The sequence below is a fragment of the Thunnus thynnus genome, chromosome 22, assembly GCF_963924715.1.
Source record: "Thunnus thynnus chromosome 22, fThuThy2.1, whole genome shotgun sequence".
In the NCBI taxonomy this organism is placed as follows: Eukaryota; Metazoa; Chordata; class Actinopteri; order Scombriformes; family Scombridae; genus Thunnus; species Thunnus thynnus.
The window spans coordinates 12,277,025-12,296,102 of NC_089538.1; the positions used below are offsets into that span (position 1 = coordinate 12,277,025).

The 19,078-nt window shown below is 41.1% G+C and overlaps 1 protein-coding gene across 1 annotated transcript in view; it reads right to left on the reverse strand.

The window, feature by feature from the left end:
* Window positions 1–19,078, reverse strand: part of LOC137174435 (glucosidase 2 subunit beta-like) — a 139,165-nt gene that overhangs the window by 38,548 nt on the left and 81,539 nt on the right. The window contains exons 11-12 of the mRNA XM_067579696.1: window positions 4,554–4,623; window positions 2,568–2,657 (exon numbers count right to left, since the gene is read on the reverse strand). Coding sequence (XP_067435797.1) covers window positions 2,568–2,657; window positions 4,554–4,623 — 160 coding nt within the window. The remainder of the gene's footprint in view (window positions 1–2,567; window positions 2,658–4,553; window positions 4,624–19,078) is intronic.

Genomic DNA, 19,078 nt, shown 5'->3' on the forward strand with positions numbered 1-19,078 from the left:
ATGCTTCATTCTTCATATTTTCAAACAGTATGTTAAGGGCTGCCGAGTTTTGACTTCAGCTTGGAGATTTTGGGGGGGGGCTCCAAATATTACACATATTTTTTCTTCAAAACATAGGATAAGAAAGATCTATGCACCTGGTTATGTTTTAAAATGGGGGAGCAAACTTGGAAAGATACATAAATGGTGGGGGAGTCTGGGGGTCTTCCTCCAGAAAAAAAAATTGTAATTTAAAACAAATTTCCTGCATTTCTACACTACCTAATCTCTTGGATTAGGTCAAGAAACAGCTGCCTGCACTAGTCTAGATTAGTTATACTAAAAGTGCTATGAAAACCAAGATACATCAAGAGCAGTTTATAATTGGGTGGATCAGGACAGGAAATGATTGTAAGAATCGCTATTTAATATTTCAAATTAAATTACAAAAACATTATGTAGCCTAAAATGGTAGCAGGTTGCAGGCTGCCAGGCCATCTTCAAGGTCAAACAAGGGAAAACAATTAATTAGTATGATTTGGATAATTAAATCTAGTTCCACAATATTAAACCTGAGGGCCGCTATTCTTAATATTCACAAGGCCATCTTCAAACTCTACCAATTGCAACATTTCATTCATCCAAACAATTTGGATGAATGAAATGGCCTCACAAATAACCTAAAAACCTATTATTGGGAATTGCAAGGAAGTTTCAAAGCGACAGAGACACAGAGCGTCCCAGGTAACCATAGTAACTCACTCTCACTCCTGACTGCGTGCACACGGATCGAGAGGAGAGGGAGAGACGCTGTGCTTCTGCCCAAAGAGCCACTGACTGAGATTACTCTGAGCAGCATGCATGTGAATAAATTAAAATAAAATAGATTTGTGTATATTTCTCACTTTCCCCCTGATGGTCTGAATAAATCGCTGCTGCATGGTGCTGCTCTGTCTTCTCTGTCCGTGCGCTGTCAGCGTCCTCTTTTCATGCTGCGACTTAATCAGTTATGAATTTGGTTTTCACTGCATGAGAAAATGGACGTGTGGCGTGAGGGGGTTTGAAAAGTGTCAATTGCAGGAGTCTCACGGTCAATGCGTGAGACTTGGCAGCCCTGAGTATGTTTCAGTTGAAACAAGAGAAAAAGGCTTTTAGGGTGAGGACTAACTGATGTGTTTGGCAAACTTAACGCTATCTCAGATTAAATGTTTAATTGGAGTTGGTGGGGTGTAAACTTTGCCAAATCCAAAAGAGAACTGACAGAGCTGCTAACATTAGCCTACTAATTTAGTAGCATCCAACACAGTGGGTGTGCTATCATGAGTGGGTCATTTTTAAACATAACCCCACAAAATGTAGTTAGCTAACAATAAGCTGCTTGACCAGTAACAGCTTATTACTGTAGGTAGTATGCTAGTTAGCAGGACATGCTAACGTTTGCAGTTTAGTTAGAACAGATAAACGCACTGTTTGATACATTTCTTATACTTTCGGTCTTGTGTTTTTGGTTTTGGAAAGGCTAAAAAAAGACACCACCTTTCAAACTCAAATGCAGAGTATCTTTCTTACTACAGCCCCTTAGACAATCACTGTTTTTTGGTTGTTGTTGGGTTTTTTGAAATACTGCTTATGTGCTCTCCATCTACTATTGTTCTGATTGTTTCTTGGCTCTAGTATGACCATAGCTATCTTTTCCTACCTCTGTTAGAGCTTTCTACAACCCGTGAATTACTTCATTTTAATCACAGTAGCCAGCTGTGCATAACGTTAAATCATTTCATAATATTGTTATCTGAAACTGGCTACAAAAAACCCAAGATAGATTTCTGGCTTGCATACTGCAACTTTCCTTTTCAGATTTAGCCACCTAAATGGCAAACTAAGCAAACAAATCAATGTGGTGTATAAGGGCATGGGAAAACCACTGATTCCAAGGATGTCTGAAAAATGTATTTGCAGTGCAGATCTCAGTGCAGATCTCAGATAATTTTCTTTCAAAACTGCAACCACCCACAGGCTTCTAAAGCTCCAGCTGGCAAGCAATCCTGAGGAGAACAGATTCTACCCCAGCAGGGGCCATAGGGATGCAGCGGGAGAGAGTAAAAGAAGCTCATTCTGTTGATTAAATTTAGTTGATTTAGCTGCTTGGTTTCTCCAGGGTGACTTGGAGCTCACAAATTATCAACTTTAAATGGTGGATCTTTACTGAGATGGTTCACATTTCCACAGTTAGAATTTGTTTTAGTACAGTTGCAAAATAAGATGGATTCCAGTCTCTGGTTAACATATTGATTTTGTGATGGTTCTCTAAAACTGTTTTACTTTTCTATCCACTGGGTTTTATGGGTACCTGCAGTGCACAGGTATCGCAAAAGTAATTGCTTTCCATTATTTCTATTACTGAGAATAAACAATAATATTAAAAGCTTGAACGATCTGTGAAAACATTGTCAAAACCGTTAAACTATTTTTTCTGTCAGTGTAGTTTTCATAAAATACCCAAGTGCACATTTTAGGACTGATTATATTAATGTCAAACAAAAATGAAGCACATAATCTACAGAAATGAAAATTCAGTCAGTACTTACTCATATACTTTCAGCTTATAACACTGACTGTTCAGAAACAGAAACTCCCAGTCTGTTCCGTAGTCTATGGCCAGCTTCTTCTGTAGGTCACTGGGGAGACCAAAATCAATATATTAGATCACAAGCACAGTTTGAGCAAGTGTTTTTGTATTGTGGAATTAAGTTATTATTGATGTGACATCGTGCAAGACGTTAAACTGACACACATCTGGAAGCATGACACTAAAAAACAGACCAAAATTACACTAAAGGTAGAATTTTAAGCAAATGTCTTTACATATTATAAAAGGAAAATGTTTTTAAGGGTGCCGGCATTTCATTTATGTAATGGTTTTAGTACAAAATCAGTATGTGCTGTGCTGTCAAAGAACAAGCACAACATAGCTCAACTTCTCCTTATCACATGAGGGAAAGAATTGTTTTTTAACGTCCTGGATGTGGCCCATTTGTTGTGGCCCTGACAAGCTGCTTTAATAACTTCTGGGTGACTCCTAACTGTGCCGACAATGTAGCTTTATTTTCCTCACTACTTTCAGTGACTGACTTCCTGGATAGTGTGTTGATGAGGCGGCCCTTTAAAGCCCATTTCTATGCAGTGTCTCCATTATCTGAGCTGGTGAGGGCTGCTTTTCTTCGCTAATCGCAAATAAGGGAACTGAGCCCTATCTCTAACGATGCACAAGCCCTTATTTCCATATTCATAACCCAGAATTGCTAATGGAGTTAACAAATGTTTAGGGAGGGTGATTGTTTTGCTTGAGGTTGATAAGGTAGGGTGGTGTCGGGGGATGATTCAAGGTCAGAAAAGCAATGCAGGTTGCGTAACTGTGTGAGCATGTCTGTCTCAGTAGGGCAGGGGCCATAATATTCATGCATAGAGTCAATTTTTGTGGAAATTGCCCTTTACAGCACGCTACAGTAATGAAAGTTATGGATTAATAGGGAAGATTTAATTTCATGCTAGCTCCAAGAGGTATGAAGACACAGATGCACTAGCTCACTAATATCTACATACCACTGATAAAGGACATAGCCTGAAGAGAACATGGGGGAGAAAAATCCCTATCTAGCGCTCCAACACACATATATGATAGTGAATAATTTGACCAGGAGCCATTGAAGTAAGGTGGACAATGAAGAAACAGAAGAGATCGTGCCAGCTCTTGTTTAAGGGGAAAAAATCTTGACCTTTTGGTAACTGCCATCTCTGTGGTTGGCTCTACTCTTTCCCTACTGTAATGAACAGTGTTCAGGCCTGTGGGCCACAGTAGCTACTTATCAGCTATTGCTGGCTGGCTCAGAGCTCAGTGAAAACATCTGAGAGGGAGCAAAAGAATGTAACAGGAATTCTCATCCAAACCTGCTAAGGATTTTTTTTCTTCTGTGACTGTATATTGTCATGTTACTAAATAATTACAGTTTGCATGTAAATATAGAATCAATTAAATGTCTTAATATTCAAAAATTATTATATAGCTTTTTGAGAATGACAGATTTTCTGGATTGGATTAAAATCTGTTGTGACGGGAGATCACTTCTTTTAATACAAAGTAACTGCAGTATTTGCCACACTAATTTGTGCCATGTCTGTTTTAAGAATGTGGCACAGGGAAGTTTGGATTATTCATACCCATGCAAACAGTCTTCTGCTCAAAGTTAGAATAGGCCTACCCACCAGAGCACAGTAGGAAACCAATAGCGTTTGTTTTTCTTCATTAAAATTAGCCCTAGGTATCACACAGTGCAAATCCATTACTGTGCAGCTTTCCTCACTACTTTAGCACAGAAGGATGGAGTCTATTTTAAGGCCTGGTTACATACCATGCCACCCTGCTTACAATAGTGTGCTCACAAACACTGTTTAAAGGCAAATGCAGGGAGCAAATGTGTCGTCAACAGGAAGTGCAAAACGTTGAGGATTTAGCCACAAATATGTGACAGTGGAAACCAACCTCCACTTTTATTTCTTCGTTATCTTTCCCTTACCTTATTTCCAGGTTGACTGTCTCATAGGCTTCTTCTACCTTTTTCAGATTGGTCGCCTCCCACTCCGCAGCTAGACAAAACAAAAGGTCAGACAAATTAACAATGCAGAGTTGTTGCATCTCAACAGCTGCATGTTGCCAAACAGTGGGCTCCTAATATAGGCTGTTATATCTAGTACTGGGAGAAGAGCAAGGCAGCATATAAACAGAAAATTCTATTTCCAGGTGTGGTAACTGCCGAAAGGCCCGCAGGCTTATTAGTCTCTTCACACTGACAATAGTGTTAACCTAGACTGAGAGAGAAAAGAACAAGAAAAGAAGAGGGAATGTGAGAACAGCAGAGGTGGCCAAAGCGATGATTAGTTTGTCTCTCTTTGTCACACTTGCATGTTCCTTGTATGACAAGATGTAAGACTCTGGTGTAAAGCTTGTGATCTTCTAACTCCTTTCAAATGTGACAGAAACAAAGAACTAAAAATGTAACTGAGTGTACATGTCTTCATGTACACTGCTGTTTGCATATTTTAGCATTGCTTGTAATGAAGTGAAATGTAAATCTTGAAAACAATAGCTGATCCACAGAAAATTCATTGAAGATAATTTTGGTAGTTGATCCATTGTTTAAAACAGCAATAATTCCTACGTTTGACCACTTGGGGTCTGCTGAACAAGCTGTCAACAGCTCGCCTTCAACAGCCAAAACAATGATCTGAAAGATGCTAAAACAGTCATTTTCTTGTCTAACACTAATTCTCTGTGGGTTTGTCACCACAAGTGACCCCTTTCAGATTACTTGTGAATATTGTTATATAGTCATATAATTTAAAAATAAAGTCTACTAACTATATTGTATAATTATTTAAATTCAATGGTCTATTCATTTAAAAAACCAACACAAACATGACAAACGTATTCTTTTAAGCTTTGAGGAAGGCACATAGTTGCAGAAACGTCAGTTGCGGAATAAACAACACACCTTTTTTCACTCTTTTCTGATTTTATAGACTAAACAATTAGTCGATGAATCATAAAACATGATTGCTAAATATTGGACAGATTAATCGATAAAGTAATTTCTACTTGTAGCCCTAGTTGATGTTATGAGCTTCCTAATTATTAATCCATATTGTACCCCAGATGCCGTAATCTGAATTTAAAGTGACTTTACATTGAGTCTTGATCATCTATTGTGGATCACTTTTCAAGAGAGGTTGACACATGAGTGAAAAACCCCAAGAGAATCATTTCATAAGTGAAATGCGTTAATCGCAGTGTCTGTCATAGCAGGATTTAACATCAACAGAGGGGCTGGAAACCTGACGAGAGAAAATGGCAGAAAATAGAATTGAAAAGAGGCTGAAAAGACTCCAGTTTAATTGTCTTGTGCGGATGGACCTGGGGATTTACTTGGGTTTCTCGAAGTGGACAGGTTCGCCTCTGTCGTTGAAGAAACTCTCACTAGAGCCCGGCGCCGTGGCAACAGAAAGGAATGTGTATGCGGTAAGGACTGTGTGGGAAGCTGTCACAGCCCTGGCCTGAATACCAATTAGCATGTTCCTTGCATGTGGTCTCAGCTGGTTGCCCATAAAGATACCCCCCACACAATTCCCCCAGCACCTTTTTATTGCCGAACCCAGTACAGATGTGGTGTGTCCAAGAGGCAAGCTGTGATTTTCCATGCTGTAATGGCTATTTTTATAACACCAAGAAGGGGAAATCTGTCCCTAACCCACCCCTGATCCCCTAAAACTCCTTGAGAAAATCACACTAGCAGTCATACACGCGAGAATGTTCTCTCTCTCTCTCCCTCTCTTGCATACTCTCAGATTCCCTCTCTTGCCCTATTTCTCTCTCTCTCTCTCACTCTCATGCAGACACACATACATACACACACACACCAATCATCAGGCTCAGCAATGACAAACGGAGACGCAGAATCCCAAGTGGGTGACATTTGACCCCTTGCAGCAGCCCAGTCATATATGGAGAGAGAAGTGACGGTAAGGCAGAGCTGAGGAGGGAGAAGAACAACTCAGCGAGAGCAGCCAGGCGTATGGAAGTACCCAGAGCAGGGAACACAGGGTGAGTAAAGCCTCTCGAATGGTCTCTGCACCAGTCAGGCCGACATAACCTGGGGCTGATGTACAGTAAACCAAAAAGACCTAATGCTTATGATTTAATGACTGCGAGGATTAGATTATCAGTCATATGGTCAATGGATGTCATGGCTTCACAATCACCACATACGTAAATTAACTGCTTGAGCCAGCATGAGCAGCTCTGTGTATTTTTATATAGTCATGCTACATCTTTTGTTAGCGTACAAACTAAACCTAATCAACATAAAGGCTCACTTCAACAATGAGACCCTTCTAATTAGGTATTGTCATGTATAGGAAGTAATGCCTTCTAACATATTTGCTGCTTTCATTATAATGAAAACAATCGACTTTCTCTACATTTTAGGGGTTTTCATACAAAAAATTATTTCATGTTGAAGCAAAATGACACTTGCTTCTTCAGGAAGTGCACTGTACTTCGCTTTTAGCACTACGCGCTATCAAGAGGGTTGTTAAATCACAGAGGCCATGTTCAAAAATAGAAGAGGAGGAGTACAATGTATAGTATATGCCATCTTCTGTCGGAAGTCTCCTGTGCATACATACCTTGAGCTGGAGACCGGAGATGCTCTGTTTACATGCGAATGGATCAATAGGCAAGGCAATTTCTCTGCAGCTCTAAGAAAAGAAGCCTGGGAGTCGGTGCAATGTGCGCTGCAGCCATGCTTAACAAAACAAAAGGCAATGCTGTGAGGCCACCCTTGAACCTCACACAAGCAACAGACACCTTTAGCTAGATTATGTCGACTACCAGGCTCATGTAGGAGTTTGCTTTGTTGTCTGTACAAGAATGCTCTTTAAAATTAAGACCGGCAGCATGCTCAAGCTTCCACATTGGTTTCTTGTTCACTTTCTTTCATAACCTCTTTTATTCACCGTCATCTATCATCCCCCTTTTTGGATTCCTTTTGACTTTAACATTCTCCTCGCCTTCAATATTTTCAGCATGAGCTCCACAGAGTCTTCCTGTCAGCCTCAACTCCCTCTCGCCAGCTCCATTTCACTTGGTTTCTCTCAACTGACGAACTTGTTCTGAATGCAGAGTGGGGAGGGCTAAAATATAGGTTGAGGGTTCCTGTAATGACATGTTCATTGCAGGTTGTAACAATGAACAAGGCCTTTCGAATACTGTCAACAGTGCCGGCGATAGCATTAATAGCCACCTGCTAGCACTAAACACAACCACCCAGAGGTGCAAAGGACTATTCTTTTATTTTTTCAATTAATACAACAAAGATAATAATAGTCCAGTAACAGAGGGGTTAAATGGATAGGGAAAATAAAGGAATAGACATTAGACGAACATTTAATTGAAATACAGTTACACTTCTGTTTTCTTATGTCTCTCTTTATCCATCCAAATCTCACAAATGATTCTGAAACTGTAGCACAGGCTGCTGGGAGTTGAGAAGAGGTCAATCTCGCCCCCTGCATAATCGTTGTGTTGGAGTGTCTGATTGTATTAGGGTTGAGTGAATAACAGTAGCTGGCAGAAATAGCATCATGTTTTGAACCATCAGTGCAATTCATAGCCCTGTGACTGACTCAGTTTGTATTCATTCTCCCACACTCTCCTGCAACTCTCTTTTTATCCACAGTGGTTGAAGGACAAGCGCAGCACCACCTAGGATGTACTAAAATTAAGAATGGCTCCATTCACCGCACAACTGCCATTATATGAAATTATATAAGCCGATACTGTAGATGACGAGTGTCAATGACCAATTCCAATGTTTTATGTGTTTGAAAAAACATGTATTATCTAGTACACATTTATATACTGTATTTCCCTTGGACAAGTTTTGACTGACAAGGTCAATTACTCCAGATGTTTCTGGATACACACAACAGTAAATATTATGCATGTAGGCTAGAATTAGTACTGAAACAATTAATTGATAACTCGAGTGACAGAAACTTAATGACCAACAATTCTGATGATCAGTTAATAGTTCAAGTGTATAATCAGGCAATCATGTCAAACATTTGCTGTTTCTCAAATGTGAACATTTGCTTCATTTTTTTTTATATCATTGTTAAATGAATACCTTTGGGTTCTGGACTGTTAGTAAGTAAGAAAAGAAAGAAGAAAAAAAGAGGAATTTAAGCATGTAACCTTGGGTTCTGGAAAATTGTGACAACCATTTTTCACTTTTTTCTGAATTTTATAAAGTCTACATAATCAAAAAAATGACTGACAGATTAACGGGGGGGTGGAAGGGGGGGTTATGATGTGCCGGAAATATTTCTTGACCGGTAGCAGTGACTTTTTGGAGTCTTGCTGTCTACACGAGGTTGCCAGGCAGCCAGAGGGGACTTCAGCAAGTCACTGAGCACAGCCAAAAAACTGTCTGGCACATAACCCCTGTAACACCCCCGTACTTTTCACAAAGAGCCAGGCTAGCTTTTTTTCCAGTCTTTATGCTAAGCTAAGCTAACCATCTGAGAGTGAGAGAGTGGTATCAACCTTATCATCCAACTCTCTGCAAGAAAATGAATGGTTCCTGCTCTAAAGGTCAAACTAGTCCTTTAAATAATGTATTGTCCAAACTTTTTCTGTTTCAACTAAATGTGGGCTTGCAGATGTTTTAAATCCGACTAAATACAATATATGATTAATGTAATAGCAATAAAATGCATGTAAATGCAGCAGTCAGGGTCTACTGCTCATATTATCATCATGGTGCGTAATCACTATTTAACATTTAAACGGAGAAGGGGGCCCAATGAACAGAATAAACAGTCTGCGTGGAGTGAGTTCACTCTACAACAACTGGGTGCTGTTTATGAATATGTATGATGTAACAAACGCCTAGGAGCTGACCTACTTCTGTGTCTCCTCTGCTCATGACTTGGTCCCCTTCCGGGGTAACTCTGTCATCTTGCAACATACTGTAATAGCAGGAAGCATGCGACTCTCATGTACAAATCAACATGCTCCCTTTTGATGGTTTTGCAAGTGATGATCACCATCTGCCAAGGGAAAGCTCTCCATAGGTGGCTGCGCAGCTGTAAGAGCAGTCAGGATCTGATAATGACAAGTGATTGATTCATTTGCACACAAACATATTGAGTTTTGACACGTTTAAGGTTCTTGCTTGCTTAAATGTAAAATGTTACGATCAGAAACATTGATTTGTGCCAGTTGTAAGCAAGCCGTGTTAAAGAAAATTAACTGTTTGAATGTTTACTTATGTAGTCATGTGACAGGAATACAAGGAGACAGAGGAAATGGAGTAAATATGTGATGGACAAGTACGCACAGACAAAAGAGAGCTCTCGACATAACTGGGGCTGCACACTGGAGAGTACTCGTCTGCACCATCATAAAATATCTTTATCTGCGACCATCTTGGTACAGTGCCAAGCACTGTTAGCTTCAGGAGCTGGGAAAGAAAAAATCTATTTCAGACAACATAAGAGACAGAAAGCTGGCAGCCGCTCAAATCAGACTTCCAACATTTGATAAGTGAAAACGGTCTAATTTGGTGTATCCCTCGAATGGTTGCAATCCAATACATTCCTCCTGTGGCTATCAAAACACACGAACAAGGGTGAGAGCGGGTGAGAGGCAAATCGTTTCAACCTCTCGACAGCTTAATGGAAGAAGAAGGAAAACATACTTGTAGCTCATTCTATAGCAAAAGGAAGCTTGGTACACTTTTTCACCCTGCTCCCCTCTTGACTCTCCCCTTGCTCCTTCTGTCGAACCAGCACTCAAGGTGAGCACAATTATGTCTCAAGGACGTGCCGTCCTCCGACAGGGTCAGAGGTCTCGCAGAGCGCCACGTTAATGGCAAACCCCTCCTGCTTAACATTTCACATCTAATTTGGAAAGTGCTGAACAGAGCCTTTAATTAACATCAGCCCTTGCCAAGGTTTGTAACCTGCCAGAGCACCAATCCCGGTGCTCTCTTACACGCTGAAGCTCTGCTGGCTCACATGCCAATTCATTTGTTGAGTGCTGAGATGCATTTGCTTAAAAAAAACTCCCTGGTCACCCCAATGTTAACTGAGGGACACGTTGAAGCGTTTGAATGTGGGAGACAGAGGTGTAGTGGTGCAATTTAGAGCTGCCATTCCAGCATTTCCAAGACGAGATGCTTGTTAAATAAACAACCAAATTGAGTTTATCAGCAAAAGAAATGAAAGAAAATGTCTTCCTGTTGTGAGCTTGAAATTAAATTGTGATCTAGTCTACTATCATAAATTCCTCTCACTGTTACATGGCTATTCATTCCATGTAAATTTCCTATTTTTAGATGCCCTCGTACCTTTAAATGCAACCTCACTAGATGAGATCAAAGTGAACCCTGCTTCGCATTACCCATCTGCACAAAGCAAATTACTTTATACTACTTATAGCAGCAACATGTCAAAAATAACTCTGGACTGCACAACTGTAACTATGCTTGCCCCATGTATGACACAATGGCCTCTTATCCACAATTAGAGTCATAACTGTGTGCCAAAGCTTGCAGGTCCCAGAACATAGCTGGAGTGATTCTTGAACTTTGCAGGGTCATATACAAAGTTTTCTCTGAGCTTATGGCTTTCAGTTTTGGTCACCTTGTATGCAGCGTTAACAGCAGAGGTGGATCACCTAGCCTGAAAAAAAGATGACCTCCACTAACATCATTAAAAAGTAATAGAATGAAACAATATTCAGGAAATGAGAGCAGAGGTGCTTCTTCAAACAGCAAACGCTGGCTAAACAGTTTCCTGGGAGAAAACCTTGTACGTCACACTTTAATAAGGCAAAGAGTTGTTTGTGAGCAACACTGAAAACTACATTTATATTTTTTATTTAAGAAGGGACAACATTAAACATAAAGAGCACATAAGCACAGACAAACAGTAAAACAATGCCTTTTTCATTGTTCTGAGAAGTTTAAAGTCACAGTGCTTCATAATTGCAGGATTTATCTTGCGTTTTGACTTGTTTGGTGATGCAGAGTTTATCTTTTGCACATGATTCGCCATGGAAGGTGGCACAACGCTTGGCAAGAGCACTGCTGATGATGTAGTTATTGGTGTTGAATCAGCTGAAAACTCACCCCGTCTGACGGCTTCAGTGGTAAGCAGATTGCTGTTTATAGCAGTAAATTCATACCCCGGTGTAATATCATCCAAGCCAGGATAGTGATGCACGTTCTCTGCGAGTGCGGCTGGATGATGTCGATCTGGGCCCACGTCCCCCCACAGTTGGCCCGGGATTAAGATGCACGTCTCCAGCAAGCAAGAGTGTAACAAATAGGTATCCAGAAAGCTTCCACAGCAGTTTGGGGAGACTTGTGTTTGGTTGTTTTGTTTTTGGAGGTAGCATTTGGGATGATCGCTTTTCCATTATTAAGAAAATTGCAATCTGAAGCACATTGTCTGACAGGCAAGCATATGCCATTTTATCCACAAAACAAGCACTGGTTATTTGGGAGAGGTGTTTTCATTCCCTGTTCATTGATCTTGATTGAGCCGCACTGATTTGGCAACAAGAGTCACACTATAGATGACAATCAATGTAGTAATCTTGAAATGAAGCAAGTTACTTTTGAATATCTTACATATTGAAGTATGTTATTGCTGTTGCAGAGAAAGATTTTGAAAGCTGGTCATCTTTACTAAAGACAGTGGAACAAATCAGATATTAATCTTAACTCTGCCTTCCTGGCATTATTGCATATATTGGAAAAAAAATGTTTTTCTTCCAGTAATGGAGAAAAAGAGAGTGGTTTTGGAGAAGTCTTTAAAGCTGCACTCCAGCCAATTAAAGTGATGAAAAAGCACAGATCATGCGTGCGCCATGCTTTCTGCATGTGTTCAGAGCTGACAGGCAGCAGACACATGCGCAAAAACACGGTCAAGCAAAATTGCAGCGCACAGCTAGACTCTCAGTGACACTCCCCCTACTGCAGCGCACACTGAATCACCAGAATACTGAACAGGCACAGGCGAGAGAAAATCCTCACTGCACCTCAGGAAAATGCGCCTTCCCCATAAGCTAGAGCAATGACAAATCTGCTACCTGATACACGTTTAACTGGCAGGATATGAGCAAGGTATATAAAAAAAAGGTTGCTCCTGAGGATTCAGAAAATGGATCCAGAGTGGCAATTTGCAGCTTATAATCTGTGACAGACATTGGCTCTGCTTGCAGTAAGTGGTTACTGGGCAGCTCAAACTGCATCACGGCCCAAACCAGCAGCGTTAGCACTGCGGATGGCACGCGCTCTGTTAGAAAGAGATGAGGTAGCACAAAGGACAGAGCCGACAAAAAGCTAACACAGTCAGCTGTAGCTCAGCAAGGACCAACTGAAATAGGACCAGTGATGATAGCACCATGGACAGCACCAGTTTGCACCATCTAAGTCAGCACCACGGAGAGCGCTTGCTGAGCAGGCACCAAAGAAAACAGACCACACAGAAAAGGCTGGGCTAGTAACTCACTGAGCATTCAGCTATCCTAACACAATAATGCCGGTATATAGTACAGTAGACACTGATTCAAGGCGGTTCTCTACATGTTGTTTTTTTTTTTTTCTTTTGCCTGACTCATTTTACACCATATCTGTCCAGAGGGCCTGAAGGTTTAGGCTGTGTTTGAGATCCTGCAACCTGGATCATAATAGGTAGTTAGTAGAAGTGACATTAGTTGTTCAGGCCTTTCGGGGGACACAAAGCCCCACAGAAGAACTCCACCCTGTCTGTTTCTGTACAGAAGTTATTTCTGTAGACACCACTGCACTCTGAGCAGTGCTATGCTAATGTCTCTCCAAATGGGGGCTTTTCAGGACATGTCAGACAAATTAGGGAACTAGAAGGCAAGAGAGAGACACAAACATGCACACACGCGCACACACACACCCACACACACACACACAGACATGCTGATACATAAAACTGTGCAATGAGATAACTACAAAGGAAGCCTAAGAGTGTGACAGAGGTAGCCTGTAGAACAACAGAGAGTAAGGGGGAAGGGTGATAGGGAGGAGGAGGGAAGGAGAAAGGGTGTGTGTGTGTGTTAGTGTCTGTTTTTGTGTGTATTGGGGGGCATTAAGAAGCCCTGGAGATGTTTTTCTGGAAAGTGGCTGGTTTGGAGAGGCAGCAGCTGTTGTTGGAGAACGTCATTGACTGGCTAATCTAAGCAGCGCTGCTATCAGCACGGTGAGGGCGCTGCTGAGCAGCACTGACCTCAACCAGCTTCAATGCCCCCTGAAGGAGGGGGTTGGTGGAGACGAGCCTGGTGACCTATGGTCTTCCCACAGGCAGCAGCTCTTTGTGGATACGCTCCATATATGTGTGTATGCGTGTGTGTGGTCCTGACATACATCTCCACGCGGCATCAGTCTAATCGGAGGGAAAGAGGAAGAGAGGAGAACGACAAGTGTGAGTCAAGTCGTCACGCTATGGCTGGCGATACACTCCGGGATAGCGTTCACCGGCCCTGGAGCGTAGCTCTTTATAGCAGCGAGCGCAGTTCTGACACACACACACACATATATACACACACACACACACAATGAGAGGCTGATAGCACTGCACCTGCATTTTAACCGGGCAAACTCTCCAGCACACAAGTCTCCATATAGCTGAAGCAGAATCGGATGTTTTGCGTGATGCACATGCTGCTCTAAACTGCATCAGTTTCTACATCAATGATGTAGAAGTTTGAGCTATATTTTATTGATTTATGGACCTTTCTATAGAGCTATAAATTCAAAGCTTTGTACAGTGATGCAGAATTATATAAATACTGTATTTTTATTTCACATTCCTACTGTACGTGTGTTGTGCAATACAGTCCTCTTAAAATTACGCAACTGATTCAATTTTACTATTCTATCTTTATTCCTCAAAGGAGCTTTTTCATTTTTTTCAAACTACATTTCAAGACAGACCCATCTGCCTCATTTACTTTTACAACCATCCTCAATCCCCACTGGGATGAGCGTGTTACCTCCTTCTCTCCTGGCAGTGTCACAATTATGATCAAAAGCTGCCTGTATGTGTGTGCATATGCGTGTTTGTGTGCGTCGGGTACAAGTGTGGACAAAACAAATGGTGAAGCCAACACCAAACCCTCCTGTGTCAGTTAATTATTTTCAGCGCTCCAGATGCTGTCGCTGACTGAATACACAGCTTAAGACTTTGCTGAAGGCACTACTTTGTGAAGGCGCGTCGGCCCTTTAAATAATACTAGAACTAAAGGCGAGGGACGGGGCATTGGCTACCAACACTGATACAGCAGCCGCAGCCTGATGGCAATTATTTAGACATCTACTTGCTAATTATAATAGAGGATGACAGGTGCCCAAAACAATTTGAGCGCAAACTGCCTGTGAGCTTCTGCGTGTGGTTGTCTCTGCTTATGGTTAGAGATAAAGATAGCCAAGCCAATGTCTCGTCAAACAAACGTCTCTTTTACATCTCAGCTGGGCTCTGCTGCACTTGATGCTGTCTGATGAGCATGGTGTTGTCACTCAGATGTTCCATGCTGGTGGTTTCACCAGTTACCTGAAGCTAATTGTTATAGACCTGGGGGGTATGAAGACCCACGTGATTTAATAAGTTGTCAATTTCATAATGGTTTGTGATGAGAATGTAGAAGTTTTGAACCAAATCATGTGTAATAAGTTATTTGAGGTTGTTGTGGGGTGAGATTGGAGGTCAATTAGAAGTTTTTAGTTTTGTTTGGTTGTTTTCAGGCATACTTAAAAGAATTTGGCTTTTTGTTTTTATGCTTTTATTTCTCTGGATTTGTATCACTTGTGATTGATATGTGTGTGTGCCTTGTATTGATTTGAGTTCTTGCAACTTTGGAGTTGGACACTATGTACTGGGGATACTCTGCATCACTATGTACATTCATAACTATAGTATGTCTTGTAGTGGACCAAAAGGAGATATTCTACTGATCCTTATTTCATATTTTGTTTTACGAAACAATACAAAAATTATTTAGAAAAAAAAAAAAAGTTTTGAACCAAATCAGACTCATCTAAAACACAGAACTCAAAACATAGATTAATCCCTTGTTGTGTGAATGACACTGCATAATCCTGCGATTGGACTTCTGGCACAACTGTACTAATCTAAAATGTTGTTTTTTTTCTTTTTAAAATCATCTATATAAACAAAAGTGGACAAAAAAGAATAAAAAAGATGAATAAGTTATGCAGTAGTGACTGCAATGTTGTATGAAAAGGCTTTGAGCCTTGAAGTTTTTTTTTTCCTGCCTCCTCTTTGATAGGATCCGTCCAATCACACGTGCTCTCTACTCATATCCCAAAAGCCTTCTTACTGCTGCACACCCAGCACCATTTAACATACATAAAAGACACACCACCACCACACACACACACACACACACAGTGAGCTATTCACTCTAGGAGCTAAGGGGAGACATTGAGCCTTCCCATGGGACTGAGGAAAGTGGGGGGAGGAGACAGTAGGTGGTAGAGGGTATATCCAATCACTGAAATCAAGGCTGTTGACTGGTGAATAATGAATATAAATTGAATGCTCTTTGCTGGCATCGGCGTGCGCGGCTGCGGTGAGTGGGAGAGCGAGCTGATGCACAGCTGTTGATGTGATGGGGTGATTGTGGGGTGTGTTTATACACACTTAAGATAGGACTGTATTACTGTCTGTCTGTCATTTTGTCTGCTTCTCTCTTTTATTGCTTTACTGTGTGTGTGTGTGTGTGTGTGTGTGTGTGTGTGTGTGTGTGTGTGTGTGTGTTTCTCTGTGTCTGTGAATGAGGCCTATTGACATCCTCTACTGTGACCCTCTGACTCCTGACAACTCCAATCAGTAGGATGAGTGGGAGGCAAAGGGAGGGGGTGTGAGTCCATAGCGGATGGTTATGATGAGTGTGTGTGTGTGTCTACAAGAGGACTTGTGTGTGTGTGTGTGTGTGTGTGTGTGTGTGTGTGTGAGGGAGCGAGAGACAGAGAGCTCTGCACGCAAACTGTTGCAATACACGAACAAAAGTTCATGAGACGAGGCAAGAAAGCTGGCTTTTCATGTGATAAATTGTTTTCCAGCCACGCAGTATAATGTAAATGAAGACATTAAGTTGTTGCCATTGCAGTAATAGCAGTAGTGACATGTCTGGTTTAATAAATGTATCATAAAATCTGTGTTTGCATTATTGTAAGTAATTATAAAGTTACAGTACATAAGAAACATATTATTAGACGGGCAGATTGTGCAGGTGAGCTTAAAATAAGTCAAGGAACATTTCATTCGAAAAGAAAACTACATGAATAAAAAGACAAATTCAAATCGTTCGAAGTATCGTTCAAGGCCTCCACCTGAAATAGAAAAAATCTGGAGGTTGTATTTTCAATAAAGATCGCTATTTGGAGACAGAGTCACTGGCTCTGAGTGCAACATCATACAACATGTCACCTCCTATTACGCTGGCAATTATCTATTAGCACCATTGCCTGTACTGGGGTTTGTGAGAGTCACATGCCAAACAGTGTGACCTGCCATTTTCTATCAACAAGGTCCAGATTTAGATTCCACATTAGTCCCTACATGATGCCAGGCGTCTGTGTGAATGAGAGAGGAAAACCGTTGCACTTTGCTTAACACAAACACAGTCCCAGATGGTTTTATTCTCCGCTCAAGAGGAGAAAGAACCCGACCACCATTCGCACACACGTATGTGTGATTTTTAACACACACCCCTAAAGAAAAAAAAAAGAAAAAAAATCTGCACACTGTCATCCCCCTCCAGCCAGTTAAGCCACGTAGAGGATTCAGGCTCCCATTCCTGTTATCCCAGCTAAGAGTTGTGTAAACAGCTGAGATGGCTACATGCTACCTGCAAACATTTCCTTTCTTTTAACCTGCTTTGAGTAAAAGTGATGGGGTTTATCTCAAAAAGAAAAGTTCTGATATTGTAAAGTAAGCACTCACAGAAAAGTAAATACATTGACTTTTTAAACTTTCAAAACACAGTCCTTCTACCAGCAACGATAAGTTAATGCCAGGCATAACAATGCTAAGGGACTACAGCCATGCTAGCAGCTCTATGAGGCTGTAATTAAGCACAGTGATGCCTTGAGATAAATGCTAATGTCTGCATGCTAACATGCTCACAATGACAATGCTAACATACCGATGTTTAGCAGATGTAATGTTTACCATGTTCACTCATTTTAATTCAGTTTAATACCAACGTATTGGATGGAATAAAAATTTTACCTGATGATGGCGCTTAGTGAAACTCATCACAATGGGGGGGGGGGGGGGGGGGGCAATGAATGTCTGTACCAAACTTCATTTTGAGACATTTCACTCAAAACTTTAAGGAAAAGTCAGGGGATTGCCAAAGTCATTAAGATTCATCCTCTGGGAAATATGAATGTCTGTACCAAATTGTGATGGCCCTCCTGCTTTAGCAGGGCCTGCTGTGTGTGTTTCCTCTTGTTTGTCTGTGTTGCCTTGCAGGTCCCTGGCAGGCGGAGTTCATCAGTGCAATAGGGAGTACTGGCCAGTCTCCCAGGGGTATTTAAGACCTGGCTGTCCCAGTCTGTGGGCTCTCTTTCCATTCTTCCGGCACCATGTTCTTATTTGGTTGGCTTCAGCCATGTTACTAGTTTTGGTTTTACATTGCACCGTATCTTCCATTCATCCCTTAACTACTCATCCATTTGCTGACACACTGATAACACTGATTAATACACCTCATAACATTGGTATGTTTTGGGGTTATTGTATGTTAAGTAATAAACCTGTAAACCTTTCAGTTTAAAAACCATGTACCTCCCGCTTTTTTGTCAAGACTCACAAGCTGGGTCATGACACAAAAATAGTGGAAATCCACCCAATAGTTGTTGACACATTTCACTTAAAAAAAACAAAAAACAAAATGTCAACATCATAGTGGCATTAATGTCAAAGTCAGGGGATCACCAAAGTAAGTAAGACTTATCCTCTTGGGACCATGAATGTCTGTACAAAATTTCACGCCATCTACCCTTAAAAGTATTAGAAAATCCTTCTTTTGGCTACTTGTAAACACCTTTGCCTGACATGACCATGATGAACTGCAGTCCCAGTTACACCTTCATTAATTCCAGCTGATTTGCATGAAAAGAAGATCTGTGTGGTGTGTTAAGCAGACCCATGCGCATGCATGAACTCCACTGAATCAAGCAGGTGACGTGCTGAATGGTATTCACACAAATAGACGTTTTCAATTTACACAATTTAAAGGGCAATGAAAAAATTCATGCTGCTTCATGTTCTCATATTTCTCTCACAGCACAAAGAGAAAAAAAACATGTTAGTATGCTTGCTGAGCACACAAAAGCCAGGCACCCATACTGAGTAAAGATTGAGGGGGCAAAACAAGAAGGAATGTGATTTATGCTTAATCTGGGCACTCAGT